The following is a 25975-nucleotide window of genomic DNA, read 5'->3' on the forward strand; positions in this document are numbered from 1 at the left end:
TAAATAAGTGTACATTAGCCTGTTAATCACTAAAAGACTTAAGGAATCGCTTAGATAATTAGTCTTATAATTTTATTTTCTTTTGTACTGCTTCGAAACAGAAATGTAGGAATTAGACTTCCTGGACGACAAACAAACCAAAGAGCAGAAATTCATGTAAGTTACCAGATACATTTTTTCGCTCAGAATGTATCATTCTTCAATATTGGCTATGAAAATATCAGCAAACTTTATATTGTCTATGTATGGAAGATACTCAAAGTCCAGAGGAAACTTATTTTGAAGTTTGTTACTACTCTTAATGGTAGGGATTTACTAGAAAAGTTGGAAAACTTATTCCAAAGAGATACTTAAACAGGAGAATTGCATATATAGCATTATTTCACACAGAATAAAGTCATTACAGATAGTATAGAAAAAGAATGTTTTAAACTTTGAAGTCATTATGAACATTGACAATATTGAAAACTTAACACTTTCTGTAGTATGATTATTGATTTATTTCTTCAAGGCAGCCTGCAAAGCCATCGAACAAGCAAAGGCTCAGAATATCAATAAGTTGGTTCTATATACGGATAGCATGTTTACTATAAATGGTAAGTTTTCACATATTCTTAGAGTTGTTTTTTTTTAAAAAGTAATTTAAAGGGATATAGATATTTCTTTTCCCAGTAATAGGTATTATATGTAACAGGGCAAGGCCCAGATGGTAAGTGGGGATAGCAGTGGGTGTTAAAGTACAGAGGAAAGAGTGAGGATTTTGGAATCCTATGTCTGCTACATCAATATTTACTACAGATTTATTTCATAAATGTTTTGTGTAGGCATTTTGGTAGGTACTGAAGGTACAATAATAAGATAGCTATATCTCTGATCTCATGATATTTAAGAGTCTTAAGTGTGTATAAGTACTTAAGAACTGAACTGTGTGCTAAGTGCTCCTTTGGGAAACACAGTATATAGTACTACAGGGGAGGGATGCTTAGGAGGTCAAGCAAGATGCCACTTTCTGTAGAAAGGTTGAATACCAGTTAGAGAAAAGGGAAAGAAGGGGAGTATTTCAGGAATGTGCAAAAGACCTAAGCATGGAACAACTAAGGAAGTGAAAAGTTCAGAATGACTATTTAAAATTCAGACGGGAGCAATTATAAGAGATAAATCTAAGGAGGTTAAAAAAAAAAGACTAAAGGAAGTTGAGGTGGCTCAAGTGAGTGAGTGTCTCTTCCCCCAAATGCAAGGTCCCAGGTTTGGTTTCTGGTACCTCCTAAAGAGAAGATGAGCACACAGCAAATGGACACAGAGAGCAGACAGCAAGGGCAAACAACCTGGGTGGGGGGACAATAAGTAAATAAAAGAAATCTTTAAAAGAAAAAGACTACACATTTAAGATCTTTTCACCTTTGTAAACATAGGCAAGTTGCTTAATTTCCCAAAGCCTCATTTTTCTTATCTCTAAAATGGGAAATAAAACATAACTTCATAGGGCCATTGTGATAATTAAGAGGAATTAACAAGGGTTAATCTGTCACTCTGAACTGATTGACTTTCCTAGGGAATTTTGTTTAGTATTTTGGGTGTCTCCCATAGTCAAGGGTTCCATCTGAACAGTTCTGATGGGTTTGTATCATTTTGGTGCAGCAGAATGCTAGGTATGAAGCAAAAATGACATAGTCAGAGTAAAATTATTTTTCTTGGTTTATATGAGGGCATCTCTTTCAGCGACAGAATGGTTTATTAGCTCAACCAACCAACTGGGGTTTGAGACAACTGCATATCTCCTAGTAGAGTCTTAGAATGTATAGGATTAGAGAGGAAATTAGGAAGGATGTCAGCTATCCTTTGCAGGATTAAAACCTGTGTCAATTGCTCTGTAGAACATAGGATAGAAAATAGCCTCGTAGGGAGGGAGTAAGGAGGAGCAAATTTAAGAAGAGATAATAAATATAAGAATAAAGGCAAAAAAGAAAGTGAAGCTATTTGTGAAATAATGAAGTTCATCTGTATGTATTTCTTGTAGGTATAACTAATTGGGTTCAAGGTTGGAAGAAAAATGGATGGAAAACAAGCACAGGGAAAGACGTAATCAACAAAGAGGACTTTGTTGAGCTTGAGAGACTTACCCAGGGCATGGATATTCAGTGGGTGAGTAGTTTTTAAAATATTTGTCTTTTCGCTATTATGACCACATAATCTAAGTTAACCAGAGAGGTTAATGGTTTATGTAAATGATTTAATGGCTTAAGGTAAAATAACAGTTTCCATGAAATTAATAATGTATTTAGATATATTTGCATCTTTAGATGATTATATAATTGATACTATTTTTTTCTAAAACTAGAGGTTTATAGAAAAATCATGCATAAAATGCAGAATTCCCATATACCACTCTATTAATAAATTTCTGCATTAGTGTGATATAATTGTTACAGTTGACAAAAGCACATTTTTATAATTATATTATTAACTATAGTTCTTGGTTTTGACAAGAAGGTATTAAATATATGCAGAAAATACTGGCAGTAAAGTTTGAGGGCTATTCTATCCTCTTTACATTTTTTTAGTAATGCCTAGGACAGGCATACCTCTTTACTGTTAAAATGATATTTAAGAGTCAGACCTATTTATTTCTTTGGAATCAGACATAATGTTAAATAAAACTAATTTATAGACTTCTGAGAAGATGGCAGATTAGAGAGAATCAGGACTCACTTCTCCCAGAAAAATAGAGAAGACAGGTAAAAATGACCTGGAAAAAAATATCCTAGGGTTTAGGACACCAGGGAGGGCAGGACACTATGCAGGAGAAGCAAAGAAAAAGAATCTTTTTTTTTTTTTAAAGACTAGTCACTTGAAGCAGTGGAAGTGGAGAATGAGCAAAGTAATCTGTAACTGCCTGTAATCAATCTGTTGTAACTTGCAGTACATTCAGACCAGCCAGAAAAGAATCTTGATGGGAAAATGGGTTAAAATCTGCAGCTGCCGATTCCCTGTTCTCCCACCCTTGGAGCAGACAGCTTTGAATTCTCTAGCCTCAGGCCGGTAACTGTAAACATAGGGGGCCACAGGGGCCCACCTCCCCAGGAAACAGGAGAGGGAGGGATGGAGCCTAAGGCTGATTCAGATTTTGGCCAACAAAAATTTGGTCTGTTACAAGGGATTCACCTTAGACTCAAGGATACAAACTGGCTGAAAGTGAAAGGTTAGAAAAAGATACTCCACACAAACAGTAACCAAAAAAGAGCAAGGGTAGCTATACTAATATCAGACAAAACAGACTTTAGAAGCAAAAAATTCTTAAGAGATATAGAAGGCCATTATATATTAATATAAGGTACAATCCACCAGGAAAAAATAACAGTCATATATGTCTATAAACCTAACCAGGGTACCCCAGAATACATGATGCAAACTCTGGCAAACCTGAAGAGAGAAATAGACATCTCTACAAATAATAGTTGAAGTCTTCAACACCCCACTCATATCATTAGATAGAACAACTAGACAGAAGATCAACAAGGGAACAGAGAGCTTGAACAATATGATAAACGAGCTAGACCTAACACATATACAGAATGTTACATCCCAAATCAGTGGCTTATACATTCTTCTCAAGTGGTCATGGATCTTTCTCAAAGATAGACCACATTTTGGGTCACAAGGCAGTTCTCCATAAATATAAAAGGATTGAGATTATACAAAGCATTTCTCAGATCATAATGGAATGAAGCTGGAATTCAATATAGATGGGAAAGAGGAAAATTTGCATGTGTGTGGAGGCTAAATAACATACTCCTAAACAATCAGTGGATCAAAGAAGAAATTGTAAGAGAAATCAGTAACTATATTGAGACAAATGAAAACGAAAACATGGCTTATCAAATCATGGGATACAGTGAAGGCAGTGCTGAAAGGAAAGTTTATAGCCCTAAATGGCTATATTAAAAAGCAGAAAAAGGTAAACCCAAAGACCTAACTGAACACTTGGAGGAACTTGAAAAAGAACAGCAAAGCAATCCCAAAGCAAATAGAAAGGAAGTAATAATAAAGATTAGAGCAGAAGTAAATGAAATTGAGAACATTATAATAGAGAAAAAACAATAGAGAAAATCAACAAAACCAAAAGCTGATTCTTTGAGAAAATGAATAAAATTGACAAACCCTTAGCTAGACTAACAAAGAAAAGAAGAGAGAAGATGTAAATAAATAAAATCAGAAATGTAGAAGGGAAATTATGACTGATCCCACAGAAATAAAAAGGATCGTAAGAGGTTACTTTGAGAACCTGCATGCCAACAAATTAGACAACCTAGATGAAGTGAACAGATTCCTAGAAATGTACAACCTAATTGACTACAAGAAACGCAAGAACTAAACAATAATCACATTTAAAGAGATTGAATCAGTCATCAGAAATCTCCCAACAGAGAAAAGTCCAGGACCAGATGGCTTCACAGGTGAATTCTACCAAGCATTTTGAGAAGAATTAACACCAATCCTGTTTAAACTTTTCCAAAAAATTGAAGAAGAGGGAAAATTACCCAGCACATTTTATGAAGCCAACAATACCCTAATAGCAAAGCCAGCTAAAGGAAATAAAATAAAATTACAGACTAAACTCTCTAATGAATATTGATGCAAAAATTCTCAACAATATATTTGTAAATGGAATCCAACAGCATATCAAAAAAATTATACAGCACAACCAATTGGGACTTACTCCTGGTTTGCAGTGGTGGTTCAACATAAGAAAATCAGTTAACATAATATACCACATTAACTAATTGAAGGAAAAAAGCCACGTGATGATCTATATCGATGCAGAAAAGGCATTTGACAAAATTCAGCATCCTTTCTTGATAAAGACACTTCAAAAGATAGGAATAGAAGGAAAGTTCTCTACGATAAAGGGCATATATGAAAAACCCGTAGCTAACATCATACTCAATGGGGAAAGGTTGAAAGCTTTCCCTCTAAGATTGGAAACAAGACAAGAATGCCCTCTGTCACCACTGTTATTCAACATTGTGCTACGAGTTCTATTTAGAGCAATTGGACAAGAAAAATAAATTAATGAAAGACAAAATAGGAAAAGAGGAAGTAAAACTCTTAACTATTTGCAGATGACATGATCCTATGTTTAGAAAATTCTGAAAGATCTACTACAAAGCTACTCGACCTAATAAACAAGTTTAGCAGAGTGGTAGGATACAAGAGCAACATGTGGGAAGCAGATGTGGCTCAAGCAATAGGGCTCCCATCTACCATATGGGAGGCCAGGGATCGATTCCTGGGACCTCCTGATGAAGGCAAACGGGCCCATGCGGTAAGCTGGCCCACTCAGGAGTGCTGGCCCATGTGGCAAGCCCTAAGTGGACAGCTGGTGCAGCAAGATGAGGTGACAAAGAGAAGGGACAATAAGAGATGCAGCAGACCAGGGAGCTAAGGTGGCACAAGAGATTGAGCACCTCTCTCCCACTCTGGAAGGTCCCAGGATCAGTTCCCAGAGCCGCCAAGAGAGGAGACAAGCAGACACAAAAGAATACACAGCAAATGGACACAGAGAGCAGAGAATGAGAGGGGTGGGGAGAAATAAAAAAATAAATCTTAAAAAAAAAAAAAGGCAACTTGCAAAAATTAGTATTGTTTCTCTACACTAGTACTGAACAATCTAAGGAAGAAATCAGGAAAAAAATTCCATTTACAATAGCAACAAAAAGACTCAAATACCTAGGAATCAATTTAACCAAAGATGTGTAGAACCTATATTCAAAACTACCAAACATTGCTAAAAGAAATCAGAGAAGCCGTAAACAAATGGAAAGATATTCTGTGTCATAGATTTGAATACTAAATATTTGTGAAGATATCAGTCCTAACCAAATTGATTTATAGATTCGATGCAATACCAATAAAAATTCCAAAAGCTTACTTTACAGAAATAGAAAAGGCAATTACCAAATTTGTTTGGAAGGGAAAGTGCACCTGAAGAGCTAAAAAGCATACTAAAAAAGAAGAGTGATGTGGGGTATCTCACTGCCTGACCTTGAAACATTACAAAGCTACAGTGGTCAGAATGGCATGGAATTCACATAAAGATAAACCCATTGATCAGTAGAATAGAATTGAGAGTCCAGAAATAAACCCTCACCTCTGCGGCCAAATGGTTTTTGATAAACCTACCTATCAGAACAAAACAGTCTCTTCAATACATGTTGCTGGAAAAAGTGGATATCCATGACCAAAATAATGAAAGAGGACCCCTATTTCACTCCCTGTACAAGAATCAACTGAAAATGGATCAAGGACCTAACTATAAAAGCGACATCCATAAAACTCCTAGAAGAAAAGGTAGGGAAACATCTTCAACATCTTCTGATAGGTGATGGTTTCTTGGATCTTATACCTAAAGCACAAGCAGCAAAAGAAAAAAAATAGATAAATAGTACCTCCTCAAAATTAAATACTTTAGCACCTGAAAGAACTTTGTCAAAAGGATGAAAAGGCATTGACTTAATAGGAGAAATATTTGGAATTCACATACTGGTAAAGCTTTAATATCCATTATATATAAAGAAATGTTATAACAACAATAAAAAGACAAATCATCCATTTAAAAAATGGGCAAAAGACTTCAATAGACATTTATCCAAACAAGGCAAAAGACTTCAATAGACATTTATCCAAACAAGACATACAAATGGCAAAATATGAAAAAATGTTCAACATCACTAGCCATTAGGGAAATGCAAATCAAAGCTACAATGAGATTTCATTTCACACCTATTAGAATGGCCACTGTTAAAAAGATGAACAGCTACAAGTATTGGAGAGGATGTGGAGAGAGAGGAATGCTTACTCACTGTTGTTGGGAATGTCGAGTATTATAGTCCCTGTGGAGGTACTGTTTGGCAGTTCCTAAGGAAGTTGAATATAGATTTGCTACATGACCCAGTAATACCACTACTAGGTATATACGCAGAAGAATTGAGAGCAGTAACATGAACAGACATCTGCACACTGATGTTCATAGCAGTGTTATTGACAATTGGCAAAAGATGGAAGCAACCGAAAAATGAATAAACAAACTGATGTGTACACACGATGGACTTCATAGTGTTTGTAACTAGCAGTACTGTTATATGGGTATGACAGTGGTTAAAAGGGAAAGTCTAAGGCCATGTATATTCTAGAAGGAAAGCTAAAAAATGTAACATGGGGCTGTAGAGCATAGTGAGACCCCGTGTGTAATAGGAATATGAGTAATATTGCATATATAAGACTGTTTTCCTTTGAATCAGAACAAATGTACCTTAATTATATTACAAGATGTTAATATCAGGCAAAAATGCAACCAAAGCAAACTATTGACAGTAGTATATAGTAGTATATTAATAATTTTCCATTAAGGGTGAAAAAAAAAAAAGGAAGTAAACTAGGGGAAAGAAACTAGACACAAGGTACTACATCTTGGCTTAACTTCATTTATACAAACTATAAATACTAATAAACTATGGAGACAAATAGAATAGCAGCTATGTACAGCAGGGGAAGCATAGAGAGATTGAGAGGTGATGAGGTTCTTTTTTGTTTGTTTTTTGGTTATTATTGGAATAATGAAAATGCTCTATTAATGATTGAAGTGATGAATGTACAACTATATGATTATACCAGCTACCATTGATTATACACTTTGAATGAATTGTGTGCTTTATTAATATGTATCAATGAAATTGACTTGTTTAAAAAAATTCTGTATGAAAAAAAGTAATAAATTTGTATAAGACCTTAGTTATATGATTTTTTAAATAAAATGGAAGTATTTTTCTTATAATAGATGAGTTTTGTTAATTTTTTTCAAATGATACAAGTTAAACTGTAACCACTGTCTCATTTCTACCTTTCTCTCCTTCCCCTAGTGAGCTGACATTTAACTGTCTTTGAGCAACCAAGTATAAACAATGATTAAATCAAATAAATGCATAAATAAATAAAAAGAATAAAAGGTGTGTGTGTATATATTTTATACATATACATACATATAAACAAGCACGTTGCTTGGAAAGCTTCCAACTGTCATTGTTTTTTTGTGTTTAGGAGGTACTGGGGATTGAACCCAGGACCTTGTATGTGGGAAGCACGCACTCAACCACTGAGCTACAGCCACTCCCCAACTCTCATTGTTAAGTAGGGAAGAAAAAGTAGTACAAGCAGTAACATCCAATTTCTAGAGAAACAAAACAAATCTTTGTAAATTTATGTATTGCATAAGTGCATTGTAATAGGTCTGTAAGAATACACATCATACTGTTTAAAATTAGGTTTGGGAAGAGGACCTCTCAGTATATTCTGTAGTTAAAATTTTTGCCATAAGAATATAGCCATGTGTTGCTTGTGTAAAAATTAATAAAAATAAAAATTTATTTTAACAGATGCATGTTCCTGGTCATTCGGGATTTATAGGCAATGAAGAAGCTGATAGATTAGCAAGAGAAGGAGCTAAGCAATCTCAAGACTGAATTAATTCTAATACTTGGGAATATTCGAGTGAGTGGCTGTTCATTACTTTTACTTGTATGAAAAATGAGACTATGGGAAGGACTATTGTAATAGATGTGGCTGGCACAATTTTTAAATTAAATCACAAAGACAATATGGCATTCTGTGAAATACATTTTGATAAAAAGTGAATATTTATTTATAACAAATTGACCATCTTTTGAGATTTGAGTATTATTTTAGATTTCAGCATTATGCTTATTGGGCTTGATATCTGTTCTCATATGTTTTATTGCGGTCTAGCCCAGAATTATAGGACTTTGACTTTAATTATAATGAATAAAACAGTTCGTTTAAAAATTCAGAGAAGAAGTATAGATATATCCTAGAAGAGTTCGTTTGTTTTTTCAGTTTGCAGAATTGAGTCCTGTGATTTTAAAGTTGATTTGTGCCTTTGTGTAAATTAGAGGAAGCAACCCTTCCTTTGGGCAGGTGCAGCCCCATGTTAGGGCATAGCACTTGACAGACAGAATGTGAGCTCCATCTTGGTCCCACTTGCCTGTGTGGCGCTGTGCTTTTGTATAGAGCAAAACTTGCATGGAGGTAGCCCTGCCTACTAATCTGTAATATAGGAACAGTTACAACTTTTAAAGACTTTTAAATGTGTAAAATAAATCTTTAAAAAATTTCTCTGGATGTTTTGTTAAAAATACTGTGTAAATTTAAAAAATATATGATATGATCATGTATTTATTTTAAAACCATTTATTATAAAATAAAAACATAGAAAACTATACAAACAACTGTATAACTTATTGAATTATTACTATTATTATAAGGTGAATACCCTCGTAACCATCATCCAAGTCAACAACTAGAAATTTGTCAACCACCCTAGAACACTCTCTACATGCCCATTTAATCACAGCCCCCTCCCATCCTCCAAAGTAACCACTATCTTGAATTTTTTAATGATTTTTTAAATTAGAGAAGTTGTAAGTTTGTAGAAATATGCAGAAAATAGGATTCCCATATAATGTCCCCCACCATTATTAACACTTTACATTTGCATTAGTGTGGTACCTTTGTTAAAATTGATTAAAGAATATTATAATTATTTATTGTACAGTTTACAGTAGGGTTCACTCTGTTGTACAGTCCTATGTTTGTTTTTTTGTAATTTTCTAGTAATATACAACCTAAAATTTCCCCTTGTAATCACTCAAATATATAATTCAATGCTGTTAATTACATTTACAATGTTGTGCTATCATTACCACCACCATCCATTACCCAAACTTTTCCACCACTCAGACAGAAATTCTATACCAATTAAGTATTAACTCCCTGTTTCCTGCCCTCACTCCATCCTGTTAACCTGTATTCTAGTTTCTATGAACTTACTTTTTCTAAATATTTCATCATATGATACAATATTTGTTCTTTTGTGTCTGGTTTATTTCACTCAACATAATGTCTTCAAGGTTCATCCATGATGTCACGTGTGTCAGAACTTCATTTTCTCAGCTGAATAATATTCTGTTGTATAGATATACCATATTTTGCTTATCCATTCTTCTGTTGATCGACACTTAGGTTGCTTCCATCTTTTGGCAGTTGTGAATAATGTTGCAATGAACATTGGTGTGCCAGTATCTGTTGAAGTCTTTGCTTTCAGTTCTTTTGGGTATATACCTAGAAATGGGATTGCAAATTCTATCTATACTTTCTAAGAAAATGACAAACTGTTTTCCATGAGGCTGTACCATTTTACATTCCCACCAACAATGGAGTGTTCTATTTCTCCACATCATCACCCACTCTTGTTTTCCATTTGATGAATGGTAGACATTCTAGTGGGTGTGAAATGGTATCACATCTTAATTTGTATCTCCCTAATGGCTAATGAAGTTGAGTATATTTTCATGTGCTTTTTTGGCATATGTCTATGTCTTCTTTCTAGAAATGTCTATTCGGGTCTTTTGCCTAATTTTAAAATTGAATTATTTTACTTCTTGTTGAGTTGTAGGAATTTTAAAATATTCTGGATATTAAACTTTTATTGGAGATGTGATTTCCAAATATTTCCTCGCATAGTGTAGGTTGGATTTTTATATTCTTTTTTTTTTTTTAATTATTTATTTATTTTTTTAATTACATTATGAAAAATATGAGGTCCCATTCAACCCCACCGCCCCCGCCCCCCACTCCCCCCACAGCAACACTCCCTCCCATCATCATGACACATCCATTGCACCCGGTAAGTTCATCTCTGAGCATCACTGCACCCCATAGTCAATGGTTCACATCATATATATTCTTGATAAATATCTTATGTGCACAAATTTTTAAAAATTTTGATGCAGACCTATTTCTCTTTTTCCTTTGTTGCTCATGCTTTTGGTGTAAAGATTTAAGAAACTATTGCCTAACAACATTCTGAAGATGCTCCCTGATGTTGTTTTTCTTCTAAGAGTTTTATAGTGTTAGTTCTTATATTTAGGTCTTTCGTCCATTTTGAGTTGATTTTTATATATAATGTGAGGTAAAGGTCTACCATCATTTGTTTGCACTTGGATATACAGTTTATCCAGCATTATTTGTTTTGTGTTTTTTAAAGATTTATTTATTTATTTCTCTCCTCTTCTCCACTCCTCGCCCCCCCCCCAGTTGTCTGTTCTCCATGTCTATTTGCTGTGTGTTCTTTGTCTGCTTCTGTTGTTGTCAGCAGCACGGGAATCTGTGTTTCTTTTTGTTGTGTTATCTTGTTGTGTCAGCTCTCCGTGTGTGCGGCGCCATTCCTGGGCAGGCTGCACTTTCTTTCGTGCTGGGCGGCTCTCCTTACGGGGTGCACTCCTTGCGTGTGGGGCTCCCCTACGCGGGGACACCCCTGCGTGGCACGGCACTCCATGCGCACATCAGCACTGCGCATGGGCCAGTTCCACACGGGTCACGGAGGCCTGGGGTTTGAACCGCGGACCTCCCATGTGGTAGACGGACACCCTAACCACTGGGCCAAGTCCACTTCCCAGCCTTATTTGTTGAGGAGTCTATTCTTTCCCACTTGAGTAGGCTAGGTACCCTTGTCAAAAAACAGTAGGCTCTAGATGTGAGGGTTTATTTCTGAACCTCCAATTTGATTCCCATTGGGCTATATGTCTGTCCTTGTGCTGGTACCATGCAATTTTGATTTCTGTAGCTTTAAATAAGTTTAAAATCAGAAGTATGAGTCCTCAAGCTTCATTCTTCTTTTTCAAGATTGTTTTGGCTGTTTGGAGTACCTTACCTTTCCATTTAATTTGATGACTGATTTTTCCATTTCCTCAAAGAAGGCTCTTGGAATTTTGATTGATAACACTGAAACTGTAAATTACAAATGTATGCCTTTGTAAAATTCACATCATAACAATATTTAGTTTTCCAATCCATGAACATGTCCTTCCATTTATTTTAGTTCTTCTTTGAATACTTTCAGCAATGTTTTCTAGTTTTCCATGACAAGACCTTTATATCCTTGGGTAAATTTATTCCTAGTTATTGACTCTTAGTGACTATTGTAAATGGAATTTTTTTCCTTGATTTCCTCCTGAGATTGTTGATTGCTAGTGTATAGAAACACAAATGATTTTTGTGCATTGATCTTGTACCCCACCACATTGCTTAACTTGTTTATTAGTTCTGCTAGCTTTGGTGTGGATTTTTCTGCTAATATGATTATGTCATCTGGAAACAGTGAAAGTTTTACTTCTTCCTTTCCAGGTTAGATGCCTTTTATTTCCTTGTCTTTCCTAATTGCTCTGGCTAGAACTTCAGTACAGTGTTGAGTAACAGTGGTTACAGTGCGCATCCTTGTCTTCTTCCTGAGCTTCGAGAGAGAAAGCTTCCAGTCTTTCACCATTGAGTATGATGGTGGCTGGAGTTTTTTCATACATGTGCTTTCATGTTGAGGAAGTTTATTTCTATTATTGTTTTTCTAAATGTTTTTTAAAGAAGGGATGCTATATTTTGTCCAATTCCTTTTCTGAGTCAATTGACATGATCATATGGATTTTTTTTCTTTGTTCTGTTAATATGGTGTATTATATTAATTGATTTTTTTGTTCTGAGCCAGCGTCGTATACCTGTGATAAATCCCATTTGCTCATGGTGTATAATTTTTTTAATGTGCTGCTGAATTTGGATTGCAAATATTTTGTTGAGGATATTTGCACTATATTTAAGGGACATTGGTCTGTAATTTTTGTTGTAACTTTATCTGGCTTTGATATGAGGGCAAGGGACAGAGATGAAGAACCTGAAATGACAACTGTGAGTTACTACACCCCTTCAGTGCCAGGGAAAGTTACTCCCCCCACCCTCAATGCTCGCAGCCTGGTTAAAACCTGTAGATTACTGCAACCGACTGAGAGGGGAGCAGATGTCTTCCTCCCTGGGAAGAGGGAGGGTGTGGCGGAGGGTGGAGAGTGGTTTCTCTTCAGTGAATTTGGCCAGCAGAGTCCACTTTGAATCTCGCCTCTGGCCAGACTAGAAGCACAGGCTCCACCTCTCTGTGGAAAGGTTCACTAATGAGCACCATCTGCTGGCTGACCGAGAAACTCCAAGGAGAACAACTGCCTATATGTCTCTTAGCCCAAACCCGTGAGAGAAAAGATGCACCCCATTTGTGAGTCCCTGGCCCAATTTTAATAACTTAATCTGGGCAATTTTAAAGACTGAGAATAAGTTGAACAAAAAATCAAAGAAGAACCGTGAAGAAAACACTAGGAAGAGAGAGAAATTGACTGTGCAAGTAAATTCACCAATATATTTAGATGCCTAGACATCAGCAAAAAAATTACAAGCCATACTAGGAAACAGGACAAGATGGCCCAGCCAAGGGAACAAACCAAATATCCTGATGAGATACAGGATTTAAGACAATTAATCAGTGATAATCACAAATCTCCTAAATCAATTCAAACAGTTGAAGGAAAATATGACTAAAGAGATAAAGGATATTAAGAAGACACTGGATGTAGCAGTTTGATATAGTTATGAATTCCAAAATAGATATTGGATTATGTTTGTAATCTGGTCTATTACTGGGCATGATTGAGTTATGATTAGGGCTTTGATTGGGTCATGTCATTAGGGCGTTGAGTCCCCACCCCTTGGTGCATGTGGACCCTCAGGTAAAAGGAATGGCAAAGGACAGAGTTGGAGCTTTTGATGCGAGGGTTCTTCATATTGGAGTTTGATGCTGAAGTCTTAAACTGGAGCCCCAGAGAAAGAGACAGAACTGTTCGCCTGATAGTCTACAGCTGACCTTGTGGAGAGAGGCAAAGCCTAGTCTCTTAGTCTACAGCTGACCTTGTTGAGAAAACAAATTTGCTGAGCCAGTAGGAACCCAGGAAGCCTGAAACCTCGTAGAAGTCAGCAGCCATCTTGCTCCAACATGTGAAAATAGACTTTGGTTAGGAAAGTAGCTTATGCCTTATGGCCTGGTATCTGTAAGCTCCTACCCCAAATAAATACCCTTTATAAAAACCAACCAATTTCTGATATTTTGCATCAGCATCCATTTGACTGACTAATACACTGGTAAGCATAAAGAACAATTTGAAAGCCTGCAAAGAAAAGTAACAGTGTATGGGAATGAAAGACACAATAGATGAGATTAAAAAATACATTACAGGGAAGCAAACTTGGCCCAGCGATTAGGGCGTCCGTCTACCACATGGGAGGTCTGCGGTTCAAACCCCGGGCCTCCTTGACCTGTGTGGAGCTGGCCCATGCATAGTGCTGATGCGCGCAAGGAGTGCCGTGCCACGCAAGGGTGTCCCCTGTGTAGGGGAGCCCCACGTGCAAGGAGTGCGCCCCGTAAGGAGAACCACCCAGCGCCAAAGAAAGTGCAGCCTGCCTAAGAATGGCACCGCCCACATGGAGAAATGACATAACAAGATGACGCGGCAAAAAGAAACACAGATTCCTGTGCTGCTGACAACAACAGAAGCTGACAAAGAAGACGCAGCAAATAGACACAGAGAACAGACAACCAGGGTGGGGGGGAAGAGGAGAAAAATAAATAAATAAAAATATATCTTTAAAAAAATACATTACAGGCACATAACAGCAGATTTGAATTGCTTGAAGACAGAATTAGTGATTTCAAAGACATAATATCTGAACTGGAAAAGACAGAAGAAAAGAATAGAAAAAAATGAAATAGGTTTCAGGGAATTGAATGACAATGTGAAACACACAAACATACATGTTATTGTTGTCCCAGAAAAGAACAGAATGGAAAAGGGGCAGAAAGAATATTTGAGGAAATAATGACCAAAAACTTCCCAACCCTAATGAAAGACATAAATACCAATATCCAAGAAACACAACATACCCCAAGAGAATAAATCTGAATAGACCTACTCTGAGACACCTATTATACATGGAGATGAAACAACATACTCAGATAACCAGTGGGTCGAAGAACTTGCAAGAGAATTCAGTAAATATGACAAATGAAAACGAGAACACAACATATCAAAACTGGGGGGAGTGGGTATAGCTCAGTGGTTTGGGTATCTGCTTTCTATGTCCTGGGTTCAGTTCCTGGCACCTCCTGAAAAAACAAGCAAACAACAAATGAAGGTCTAACTGTACACTTGGAGGACCTAGAAAAAGAACAACAAACCAATCCTAAAGCAAAAAGAAGGAAAGTAATAATAACGATTAGAACTCAAATAAATGAAATTGAGAACAACAAAAAAATAGAATTAACAAAACCAAAAGTTGGTTCTTTGAGATCAGCTAGGACTGACAAGGAAAAAGAGAAGATGGAAATAAAATCAGAAATGAGAAGGGGAATATTTTCACTGATCTCAAAGAAATGTGAGATCATAAGAGGATACTATCAACAACTGTATGCCAAAAAACTGGACAATAGAGATGAAATGGACAAATTCCTAGAAGCACAAAAACAACCTACACTTATCCTAGAAGAAATAGAAGACCTCAACAAACCAATTACAAGTGAAGAGATTGAAATCAGTCATCAAAAACTTCCCAAAGATGAAAAGCCCAGGACCAGATGGCTTCAAAAGTGAATTCTACCAGTCATTCAAAGATGATCTAACACTAGTCTTGCTCAAACTCTTCCAAAAAATTGAACAGGAAAGAACACTACATAACTCATTCTATGGAGCCAGTATCACCCTAATACCAAAAGTTAAAGATACTGTGAAAAAAGAAAATTATAGGCCAATATCTCTAATGAATATAGATGGAAAAATTCTTAACAAAATACTGCAAACCAATTCCAAAAGCACACTGAAAGAATTATACACCATGATCAAGTTGGTTTTATCCCAGGTATGCAAGTATTTTTCAACATGAGATAACCAATTAGGGTAATTAGTCACATTAATAAATTGAAGGAAAAAAATCACAGGATCCTCTCGTTTGATGCAGAAAAGGCATTTGGCAAAATACAGCATCTTTTTTTATTATCTTTTTTTTAAAGATGCATAAATCACACAAAATGTTACATTAAAAATGTAAGAGGTTTCCATATACCCCACTCCACATACCCCACACTCCTCCCACATTGACAACTTCTTTCATTAGCGTGGTACATTCATTGCATTGATGAGTACATTTTGGAGCATTGCTACGCAGCATGAATTATAGTTTATGTGTTGTGTTTACACTCTCTTCCAGTCTATTCAGTGGATTATGGCAAGATATATAATGTCCTACATCTGTTCTTGCAGTATCACTGAGGACAACTTTCTTGATAAAAACAGTCTGAAAGATAGGAATAGAAGGAAACTATCTCAACATGGTTAAGTGCATACATGAAAAGCCTACACCTAGCATCACACTCAGTGGTGAAAGACTGAAAGCTTTCCTGCTGAGATCAGGAACAAGACGAGGATGCCCACTGTCACCACTGTTAAATTCAATATTGTGCTAGAAGTTCTAGCTAGAGAAGTTAGGCTAGGTATAAGAACTAAAATGTACCCAAATAGGTAAGGTAAAAGGAAGACTTCCACTATTCACTGATGATATCCTTATTTATAATATCCTGAAAAAAAATCCACAACAAAATTACTAGAACTAATAAACATGTTCAGCAAAGTGGTGGGATAGATTAATGTGCAAAAATCAGTAGCATTTCTATACATTACTGATTAACAATCTGAGGAGGAAACCAGAAAAAAAAATTCCTCTTATAATAGTGACTTAAAAATAAAAATATTTAGGAATAAACTCACCCAAGGACATAAAGGACCTGTATGCAGAAAACTGCAACGAAATAGTGTTAAAAAAAAAAAAAACTTAAATAAATGGAAGGACATCTGTGTTCATGGACTGGAAGACTAAATATCACTCAGATGTCAATGCTATCTCAATCTACATACAATATCAGGAGTTAAAAATGCTTTTTGACCTGAATAAAAGGGGGAAATGGAAAGGACAAATGAGTTTATATGGCTATGAGTCTCCAAAAAGAGCCGGGAGGTCATCAGAGAGGTTGCCCTTATGTACACCTCAGTAGAGTCCCAGAGACAGATAAAGTAGACACAACCCCAGGTATTGATTCTTCTGAGGGCTACAGAGACCCACAGGTTCTATGGTCATGGCAGATGGAGTTCAGGGCCATGTCAGTTGGCCCTACTTTGGAGTTTGTGTTTCTGTGTGATGGAGCTGGACTCAGATGTGATCTTTGTTCACAAGCCTCTCCTGTTACTTTTACCAGAACTGTAGTTGGTGCTAGGGCTTAATGTATACCCAGGGCACCTGAATCTCTGGACTGACCATGTGATAGCCAGGCCCTGAACCTCAACAGACTTCAGCTCCTACACTCTGGTTTATTGGACTTAACCTCACTCATTTAACATGGAGGTGAAGAAAGTCAACCACCACACCAGGGAGCCAAGAGTGCCTACAACTGAAAGCAGGAGGATTGCATCCAGCATCCATGTGAAATCTAAGCCCCTTCCTGATATAGATGTGGAGTGGACACAACCATTCCAAGGTCCACAGAATGGAGGAATAGAGTATGGATTAGAGTGGACTTACTGATAATCTATTCATGAACTATTGTGATTAGTAACCAAAGAAAATGTGGCATTAGTGTGGAGAAAGTGGCCATGGTGGCTGCTGGGGGTAGGGAGTGGGAGGAAGAGATGTGATGTGGGGGCATTTTCGGGACTTGGAGTTGTTCTGGGTGGTGCTGCAGGGACAGTTACCGGACATTGTATGTTCTCCCATGGCCCACTGGGTGGAATGTGGGAGAGTGTGGGCTATGGTGTGGACCACTGACCATGAGGTGCAGCGGTGCTCAGAGATGTATCCACCAAATGCAATGAATGTCTCATGATGATGGAGGAGATTGTTGTTATGGGGGGAGAAGTAGAGTGAGGGGGTAGGGGTTATACGGGGACCTCATATTTTTTTAATGTAATATTAAAAAAATAAAGACCAAAAAAAAGTAAAAAAAAAGATGTCAATTCTACCCAAAATGATTTATGGATTCAACACAATCCCAGTAAAAATCCCAACAGCCGTTTTGGCAGAAATGGAAAAACCAATTATCAAATATATTTGGGAAGGGTAAGGGGCTTTGAATAGCCAAAAATGTCTTTAAAAAGAATGAAGTTGGAGGACTCTTACTTCCTGACTTTGAAGACTATTACTTAACTACCGTGGTTAAAAAAAAAAAGAGTACTGGCATAAAAATAGATTGACCAATGGAACCAAATTGATGGCCCAGACATAGACCCTCACATCCATGGTCAAGGGATTTTTGACAAGGCTATGAAGCCCACCCACCTGGGCTGGAACAGTCTGTTCAACAAATGGTGCTGGAAGAACAAGATAGCCATACCCAAAAGAATGAAAGAAGACCCCTACCTTATACCTTATACGAAAATTAACTCAAAATGGATGAAGGACCTAAATATAAAAGCAACAATCATAAAACTCCTAGAAGAAAATGTAGCAAAACATCTTCAAGATCTTGTAGATGGTGGTTTCCTAAACCTTACACTGAAAGCCCAACCAACAAAAAAACAAATAGATAAATAGGACCTTCTCAAAATTAAACACTTTTGTTCTTCAAAAGTCTTTGTCAAGAAAGCAAAAAGGTAAATATTTTGAGTATGAGTTTTGGTTTGGGATGATGAAAATCGTCTGGAAATGGTGGTGAAAGTTACACAGTATTGACAATGTACTTAATGTCAAAGAGTTGTCCATTTAAAATGGTTAAAATAATTTTTATGTTATGTATATTTTACCACAAATGAAAAGAAATTATTTTAAAGAGAGAGAATTAAAGCAATAAAAAAAAACAACAAAAAACCCAGGTGAGTGACATGCCTCTGAGTTTCCAAATACTTCTGTCATGGCGTTTATTAAGATCAAATATAGATGCTGCTTTTCCCAAGGTCTTCCACCACTGCACTGTTCATCCCTCCAGGGCAAGGGTTATACTTTATTCACCTCTGTACTTAGTTCAGTGGCTGGCTGTAATAGGTGCTCAATAAATGTGTGTGTTTTTTGTTGTTGGTTTTTGTTTTTTTTTAAAGAAAACAAAATAGGGAACCCAGTCAATGGGAGAAAATATTTGGAAACCACGTATCTGATAAGGGTTTCATATCCATGTTATATAAAGAGATTGTACAACTCAGTGATAAAAGAAAAGTCACCCAATAAAAAAATGGGCAAAAGACTTGAATAGACATTTCTCCAAAGAGGAAATACAAATGGCCAAAAGGCACATGAAAAAATGCTCGACCTCACTAGCTATTAGGGAAATGCAGATCAAAACTATAATGAGATGGGAAGCAGACTTGGCCCAATGGATAGAGCATCTGCCTACCACATGGGAGGTCAATGGTTCAAACCCAGGGCCTCCTTAACCCATGTGGAGCTGGCCCATGTGCAGTGCTGATGCGTGCAAGGAGTGCCATGCCACACAGGGGTGTCCCCCGCGTAGGGGAGCCCCACACACGAGGAGTGCGCCCCGTAAGGAGAGCCACCCAGCGTGAAAGAAAGTTCAGCCTACCCAGGAGCACACCCCACACACGGAAAGCTGACACAGCAAGATGACGCAACAAAATGAAACACAGATTCCCCGTGCCGCTGACAAGGATAGAAGCAGTCACAGAAGAACACACAGCAAATGGACACCGAGACCAGACAGCTGGGGCAGGGGGGAAGGAGAGAGAAATAAATCTTTAAAAAACAAAAACAAAAATATATATATATATATATATGAGAGGCGAGCAGATGTAGCTCAAGTGGTTGAGCACCTCCTTTCCATGTATGAGATCATGGGTTCGATACTTGGTACCTCCTAAAAAAACCAACAAATGAATTAACCAACTCTTGTTGGGGAGTGGATGGAGCTCAGTGGTTGAGTGCCTGCTTCCCATGTACGAAGTCCTGTATTTAATCCCTGGTACCTCCTAAAAAACAAAACCAAACTACAGTGAGATACCATTTCAGCCCTTACAGAATGACCATTATTAAAAAAGAAAGCTACAAGTGCTGGAAAGGATGTGGGGAAACAGGAACACTCCTTTACTGTTGGTGGGAATGTAGAATGGGGCAGCCTCTGTGGAAGACAATTTGGCAGTACCTCAGAAGCTGAATATAGAACTGCCGTATAATCTGCCAATCCCTTACTAGGAATTTATTCAGAAGAACTGAAAGCAGGGACGCAAGCTGACATTTGCACACCGATATTCATAGTAGCAGCATTCACAATTGTTAAAATATGAACCAGCCCAAGTGTCCATCAACCAATGAATGGATAACAAAATGTGGTAAATACACACAATGAAATACTATTCAGCTGTAGGAAGAAATTAAATCGGCATGATTATGACAACATGGATGAATCTAAAGGATACTATGTTGAGTGAAATAAGCTAGACACGAACAAATATTGTATGGTGTCACTAATATAAACTAATATGATGAATAAACTCATGGAGTTAAACTCTAGGGTATAGGAACTAGAATGTGGGTTGAGAATGGGAGCTGATGCTTTATGTATGTAGCATTATTATTATTATTTTTTTAAAGATTTATTTATTTATTTAATTTCCCCCCCTCCCCTGGCTGTCTGTTCTTGGTGTCTATTTGCCGCGTCTTGTTTCTTTGTCCGCTTCTGTTGTCGTCAGCGGCACAGGAAGTGTGGGCGGCGCCATTCCTGGGCAGGCTGCTCCCTCCCTTCACACTGGGCGACTTTCCTCACGGGCGCACTCCTTGCGCGTGGGGCTCCCCCACGCGGGGGACACCCTTGCGTGGCACGGCACTCCTTGCGCGCATCAGCGCTGCGCACGGCCAGCTCCACACGGGTCAAGGAGGCCCGGGGTTTGAACCGCGGGCCTCCCATATGGTAGACGGACGCCCTAACCACTGGGCCAAAGTCCGTTTCCCTGTATGTAGCATTATTGATAAGTTTAATTGTAAATGAATAGAGTTGAGAGTAATATAGTGAATATAACTAATACTCTTGATTTATAAGTTAGATTGTGGGTGAAACAGGTAGTCTGTGGGCATAATTGTCCCTTGCAAGGAAACTAGACAATAATCTGGGGAATGTATAATAGTGATTTCAGTGGTACATGAAGAGTGTAGTTAATAGTATAAATATAAGAATGTTCTTCTTTTACAAAGTGCTAAGAATATGGTGATACACAGGAAAATTACAACTAATATAACTTATGGATGATAATTAACAGTGATATTGTAATATTTTACAGCTATGGCTGGAAGATATTATGTCAATAGGCAGGGACAACAGTAGGAGGTATAAGGGGGTATGGGATTTTTCCTTTTGGAGTAATGAAAACAGTCTAAAATTGAAATTATAACAGCACAATTCTGTGATGAAAATAGGAGCCACTGAGAATACACTTTGGATGTACTGTACAAAGGATGGGACTGTATAGCACAGAGAATCCAGTGGTGGATGATGAACTGTGGTTAACAGGACAAATATGAGAACATTTTCTCCTGAATGATAACAGATATATAATACTAACAGAAGGTGTTAATAATTGGGTGGGTTGGGGGAAAATACACCAAATGTAAGATAAGTTAGTAGTAGCATTTTTTTTAGCAGTAACATTTTGATGATCTTTTTTAAAAGTCAATTTTATTGATACATATTAATAAAGCATACAGTTCCTCCAGGGTATATGTGATGGTTAGGCTAGTGTGTGAACAGGTAATTGTGCCCAGTTGTTTGGTCAAGCAAGCACTGGGCTAACTAATACGAGAGCATTTATGGACTTTAGTCACCATTGACTTTACTGCAGTGGTAAATCATAGATAGCCAAATACAGTTACATCAGTCAGGGAGATTGCCATCAGCAATGTGTGCCGCTTAACCCAATCAGTTGAATGCCTTAAAGGGGAAGTGATTCCAGCACTGAGTGAGAATTTCCCAGCTTGTCTTTGGACAGCCAGCGTCTCCTAGAACTCGTCAAGAACCTTCATTGGACATTCATCGGAGCCCTGGTTGCAGCCTGCCTGCGGAACCTGGACTTGTGCATCCCCAGAGCTGCGTGAGAAACTCTTATAAAATCTCCTACTATTAACAGATATCTCTTGTTGATTCTGTTTCCCTAGAGAACCCTGACTAATACAGTGTACAATCACTGGTATTTGCTATAATCACGTAGTTGTGCATTCATCACTTCAGTCATTATTAGAGCATTTTCATTATTTCAATATTAGTAATAATAAACAAAAAAACAGACAAACACAAAAATTCCCCACCTCTCAATCTCTCTATGCTTTCTCCACTGTACATAGCTGCTGTTTCTGGCTAGTCTATCCAAAGTGTATCATCAAGGGTTTTTAGTATAATCCCAATGTTGCACAGTCATCATCCTAAAAATTCTAGAATAATTTCATTACTCCAAAAAGAAAGACTCCAAACCCCCTAGCATACCTTCCTCAGACCTACATAACAACTAATCTTTCATCTTTTTGAATGGATTCATTTTTACTTTTTATATAAATGGAATCATACAATATGTAGTACTCTGTATCTGGTCTCCTTCACTTATCATAATGTGGATTTTTTCCCCCTGAATTAACATTGTGTAATATTAAGTTACATTTGTTCATCTTCATGGAAAAATTGCATTATATATACAATTCTACCCATAATCATATTTGACATATTTATATTGCACTTTGTATTTAGTTCATAGTTGGACAATCATACAGTATTTTTCCTTTTGTCTGGCTTACTTCACGCAACATAATGTCCTCCAGGTTCATCCATGTTGTCATAGGTTTCACAACTTCATTTCTTTTGTTTTTTGTTTTTTACTTCATTTCTTCTTACTGCTGCTTAATATTCCATCATGTGTATACCCCACAATTTGTTTATCCATTAATGCTTTTTTATAGTTTGTAACAAATTGTCTCACAACAATGCAAGGTGGTGATGTGGAAAAGTGTGGGAGCCTTGCATAATGGTGTGCATGTTTATTTTGTAAACTCACAAATTTTACTATACACTTATTTTTTATGTTCATGTAGTGTAGCACTTTGATATGGTTATGAATTCCAAAAATAGATATTGGATTATGTTTGTGACCTGGTCTGTACCTAGGTGTAATTAATTTATGATTAGGGTTTTGACTGGGCCATGTCATTAGGGTGTTGAGTCCTCACCCACCAAGGGGTAAAAGGCATGGCAAAGGACAGAGTTGGGGGTTTTTGATGTTGGAGTTTGATGCTGGAGCCCCAGGAAGTAAGCTCGCAGAGGAAACAGAAGCAAGCCCCAGGAAGAGAGGAACCCTGAGCCCAGGAAGAAGCAAACCCTGGGAAGAGAGGAACCCTGAACCCAGAGAGAAGCAAGACCTTGGAAGGGAGGAACCCAGGAAGCCTGAACCCTCACAGACATTGGCAGCCATCTTGCTCCAACACGTGAAAACAGACTTTGGTGAGGGAAGTAATTTATGCTTTATGGCCTGGTATCTGTAAGCTCCTACCCTAAATAAATACCTTTTATGAAAACCAACCAATTTCTGATATTTTGCATCAGCACCCATTTGGCTAACTAATACAAGTAGGAATGGTATACTTCAATAAAATTTTATTTAAAAAAATAATTATAAAAGCTCTCAGCTGCAAAATAACAGATATTTTTGGTGTAGTCACCCAGTAGGTTCTTTTTTTAAAAATTTTTTTAAATTTAATTGCCTTTTTTTTTTTAAGATACATAGATCACAAAAAAAAATGTTACATTAACCCAGTAGGTTCTTTATAGACCACTGACGGTGTATTAGCCTCATTCAGAAGTATGCAGAATAGGATTTAGGGCTGCAACCTGTATCTGGGCCTCTTTGGGGTCCTACCAAGCCTTTGTGCCCACCCACATCTCTAAAGCACCACACTTGGAGCTGTGCTCCTTGCTCCTTGGCACCTGGAGTGTGAACTCCTCTGGCAGCCCCTGTGGTACAGTCTGTGAGGACACAACGCAGTCAGTTGCTGGCTGCTGAAGTAAAAGTCCACTAATGCTCCTTGGCATCCAGCCTCTGACTTTTAGGACCTCTCTCTTAACCCCTTGGCATTTCTCTGTGTCTGCTTTTTTCTGTGTTTGCGGCTTTTTAGATCTCCATTTGTAAAGGACTCCAGTAAGAAGGATTAAGACCCACTCTGGGGAAGCAGATGTGGCTCAAGCGATTGGGCTCCTGCCTACCACACGGGAGGTCCCTGGTTCAGTTCCTGGTGTCTCCTAAAGAAGACAGCAAGCTGGCGTGATGGGCAGGTGCGTACAGCAAGCGGACATAACAAGTTGATACAGCAAGAGACACAAGAAAAACATGATGAGAGACAACAAAGCAGGAAGCAGAGGTTCCCAGTACCTCCTAAAAAGGACTATCAGGACGGCGAGCTGATGAGACAGGCAGGCATGGCAAGCTGACGCAACAAGAAACACAAGAGGAAAAACAACAAGAGACTCGCAAAGCAGGGAATGGAGGTGGCTTATGTTATTAGGTGCCTCCCTTCCACATTAGAGGTCCCAGTTTTGGTTGCGGGTGCCTAAAGAAGCAAAGAAACAGACACAGCAAGTGAAAACAGTAAGGGGTTGAGGAGAGATAAATAAAATAAATCTTTAATTTTTTTAAGACCCACTCTGAGTTCCTCAATCCAATCAAAGGCCCTTACCTGCATCTATCTTATCAAAAGCTCCTTTAACTGAATCTAATCAAAAGGTTTCATCTGCAGTGGGTTTACAGACACAGGAATGGGTTTGCTTTAAGAACAGGATTATCTGGGATCCACAAAAGAGTAAAAACAGCACAGGTGCCCAGGCATTTTTTTCTCAATGGTGCTTCTTTGTTAAGAAATCCAAGCCCCCGCCTCTCTCTTTTTTTTCTTAAAGATAATTTACATGTACAGATGGCATGTTTCTTAGTTCATGCATAACATTACTTAAAAAAATTTAATAGGAAATTTTAAAATATACATAAAAATACGTTTAGTGAACTATATACTTCCAGCACCCAACTTCAATAATTATCAATATTTGATAACAAATTTGAATAATATTTTGTCAGTGTTGTTTTTTTCATATTTATTATTAGGCATGTCTGATACACAATCATATTAAAGTCTTTTGCCATTTTATATACTCTTCCATTAAACTTTACAGATTTTCCTTGACTTGTAGTATATGGGATAGTCTCACTCATTTTCAATATAAAGATCTTATGATAGTTCTTGTTTATTTATAGATGTACTCTTTTTAAAAAAGATTTATTTATTTATTTTTTCCCCCTTCCCCGCCCCTGCCCCACCCTGCTGTTTTTGCTGTCTATGTCCATTCGCAGTATGATCTTCTGTATCTATTTCTCTTTTGGTCTTCTCATTTTTTCTCCTCTAGGATTTACCAGGATTTGATCCTGGGGACCTCTGATGTGGAGAGAGGTTCCCGGTTAGCTGCGCCACCTCAGTTCCTGGTCTCAGCTGCGCTTCACCTTGACCCTTCCCCTTCGTCTCTCTTTTGTTGCATCTTCATCTTGCTGCGTGACTCACTTGCACGGGCACTCTGCTCACCACGGGGGTCCTTGGCTCACCACATGGGCACTCAGCTCGCCACACGGGCACTGGCTTGCTGCGCAGGCCTGCTTTCTGTTCTTTTTCACCAGGGTCATCGAACCTGGACGTCCCATATGGCAGGAGAAAGCCCTATCACTTGGGCCACATCCGCTTCCCTAGAGATGGACTCTTGTGTTCCACAGCAAACTTTCGTTTTTAGCTCTTTCTTTTACAATGCTCTTGAAACAGTACTTTTTATGCAGGTGCTTCTATTTAGCTTCTACCTATTACTATGTCTTTCATTATTTATTAGACTTCATTCTCCCTCAACATTATCTATATTTCGTAGAAAGCCCTCTAAGTTGTTTCATTTAGAAGACAGTAACTCATTTTTTACCTTAACAGAGAAAGTACTTTA

General features: G+C 37.6%; 1 protein-coding gene across 3 annotated transcripts in view; it reads left to right on the forward strand.

The window, feature by feature from the left end:
- The window catches only part of RNASEH1 (ribonuclease H1), a 50268-nt gene that overhangs the window by 12241 nt on the left and 12052 nt on the right, over positions 1 to 25975 (forward strand). For 2 of the 3 annotated variants that reach the window (XM_071211845.1, XM_071211846.1), the window contains 4 exons: positions 102 to 156; positions 512 to 596; positions 2018 to 2142; positions 8430 to 8544. In XM_071211845.1, the coding sequence (XP_071067946.1) occupies positions 102 to 156; positions 512 to 596; positions 2018 to 2142; positions 8430 to 8516 (352 nt within the window). In that variant the 3' untranslated portion in view covers positions 8517 to 8544. 3 annotated transcript variants of the gene reach the window in all.

The sequence above is a fragment of the Dasypus novemcinctus genome, chromosome 25 (genome assembly GCF_030445035.2).
Source record: "Dasypus novemcinctus isolate mDasNov1 chromosome 25, mDasNov1.1.hap2, whole genome shotgun sequence".
In the NCBI taxonomy this organism is placed as follows: Eukaryota; Metazoa; Chordata; class Mammalia; order Cingulata; family Dasypodidae; genus Dasypus; species Dasypus novemcinctus.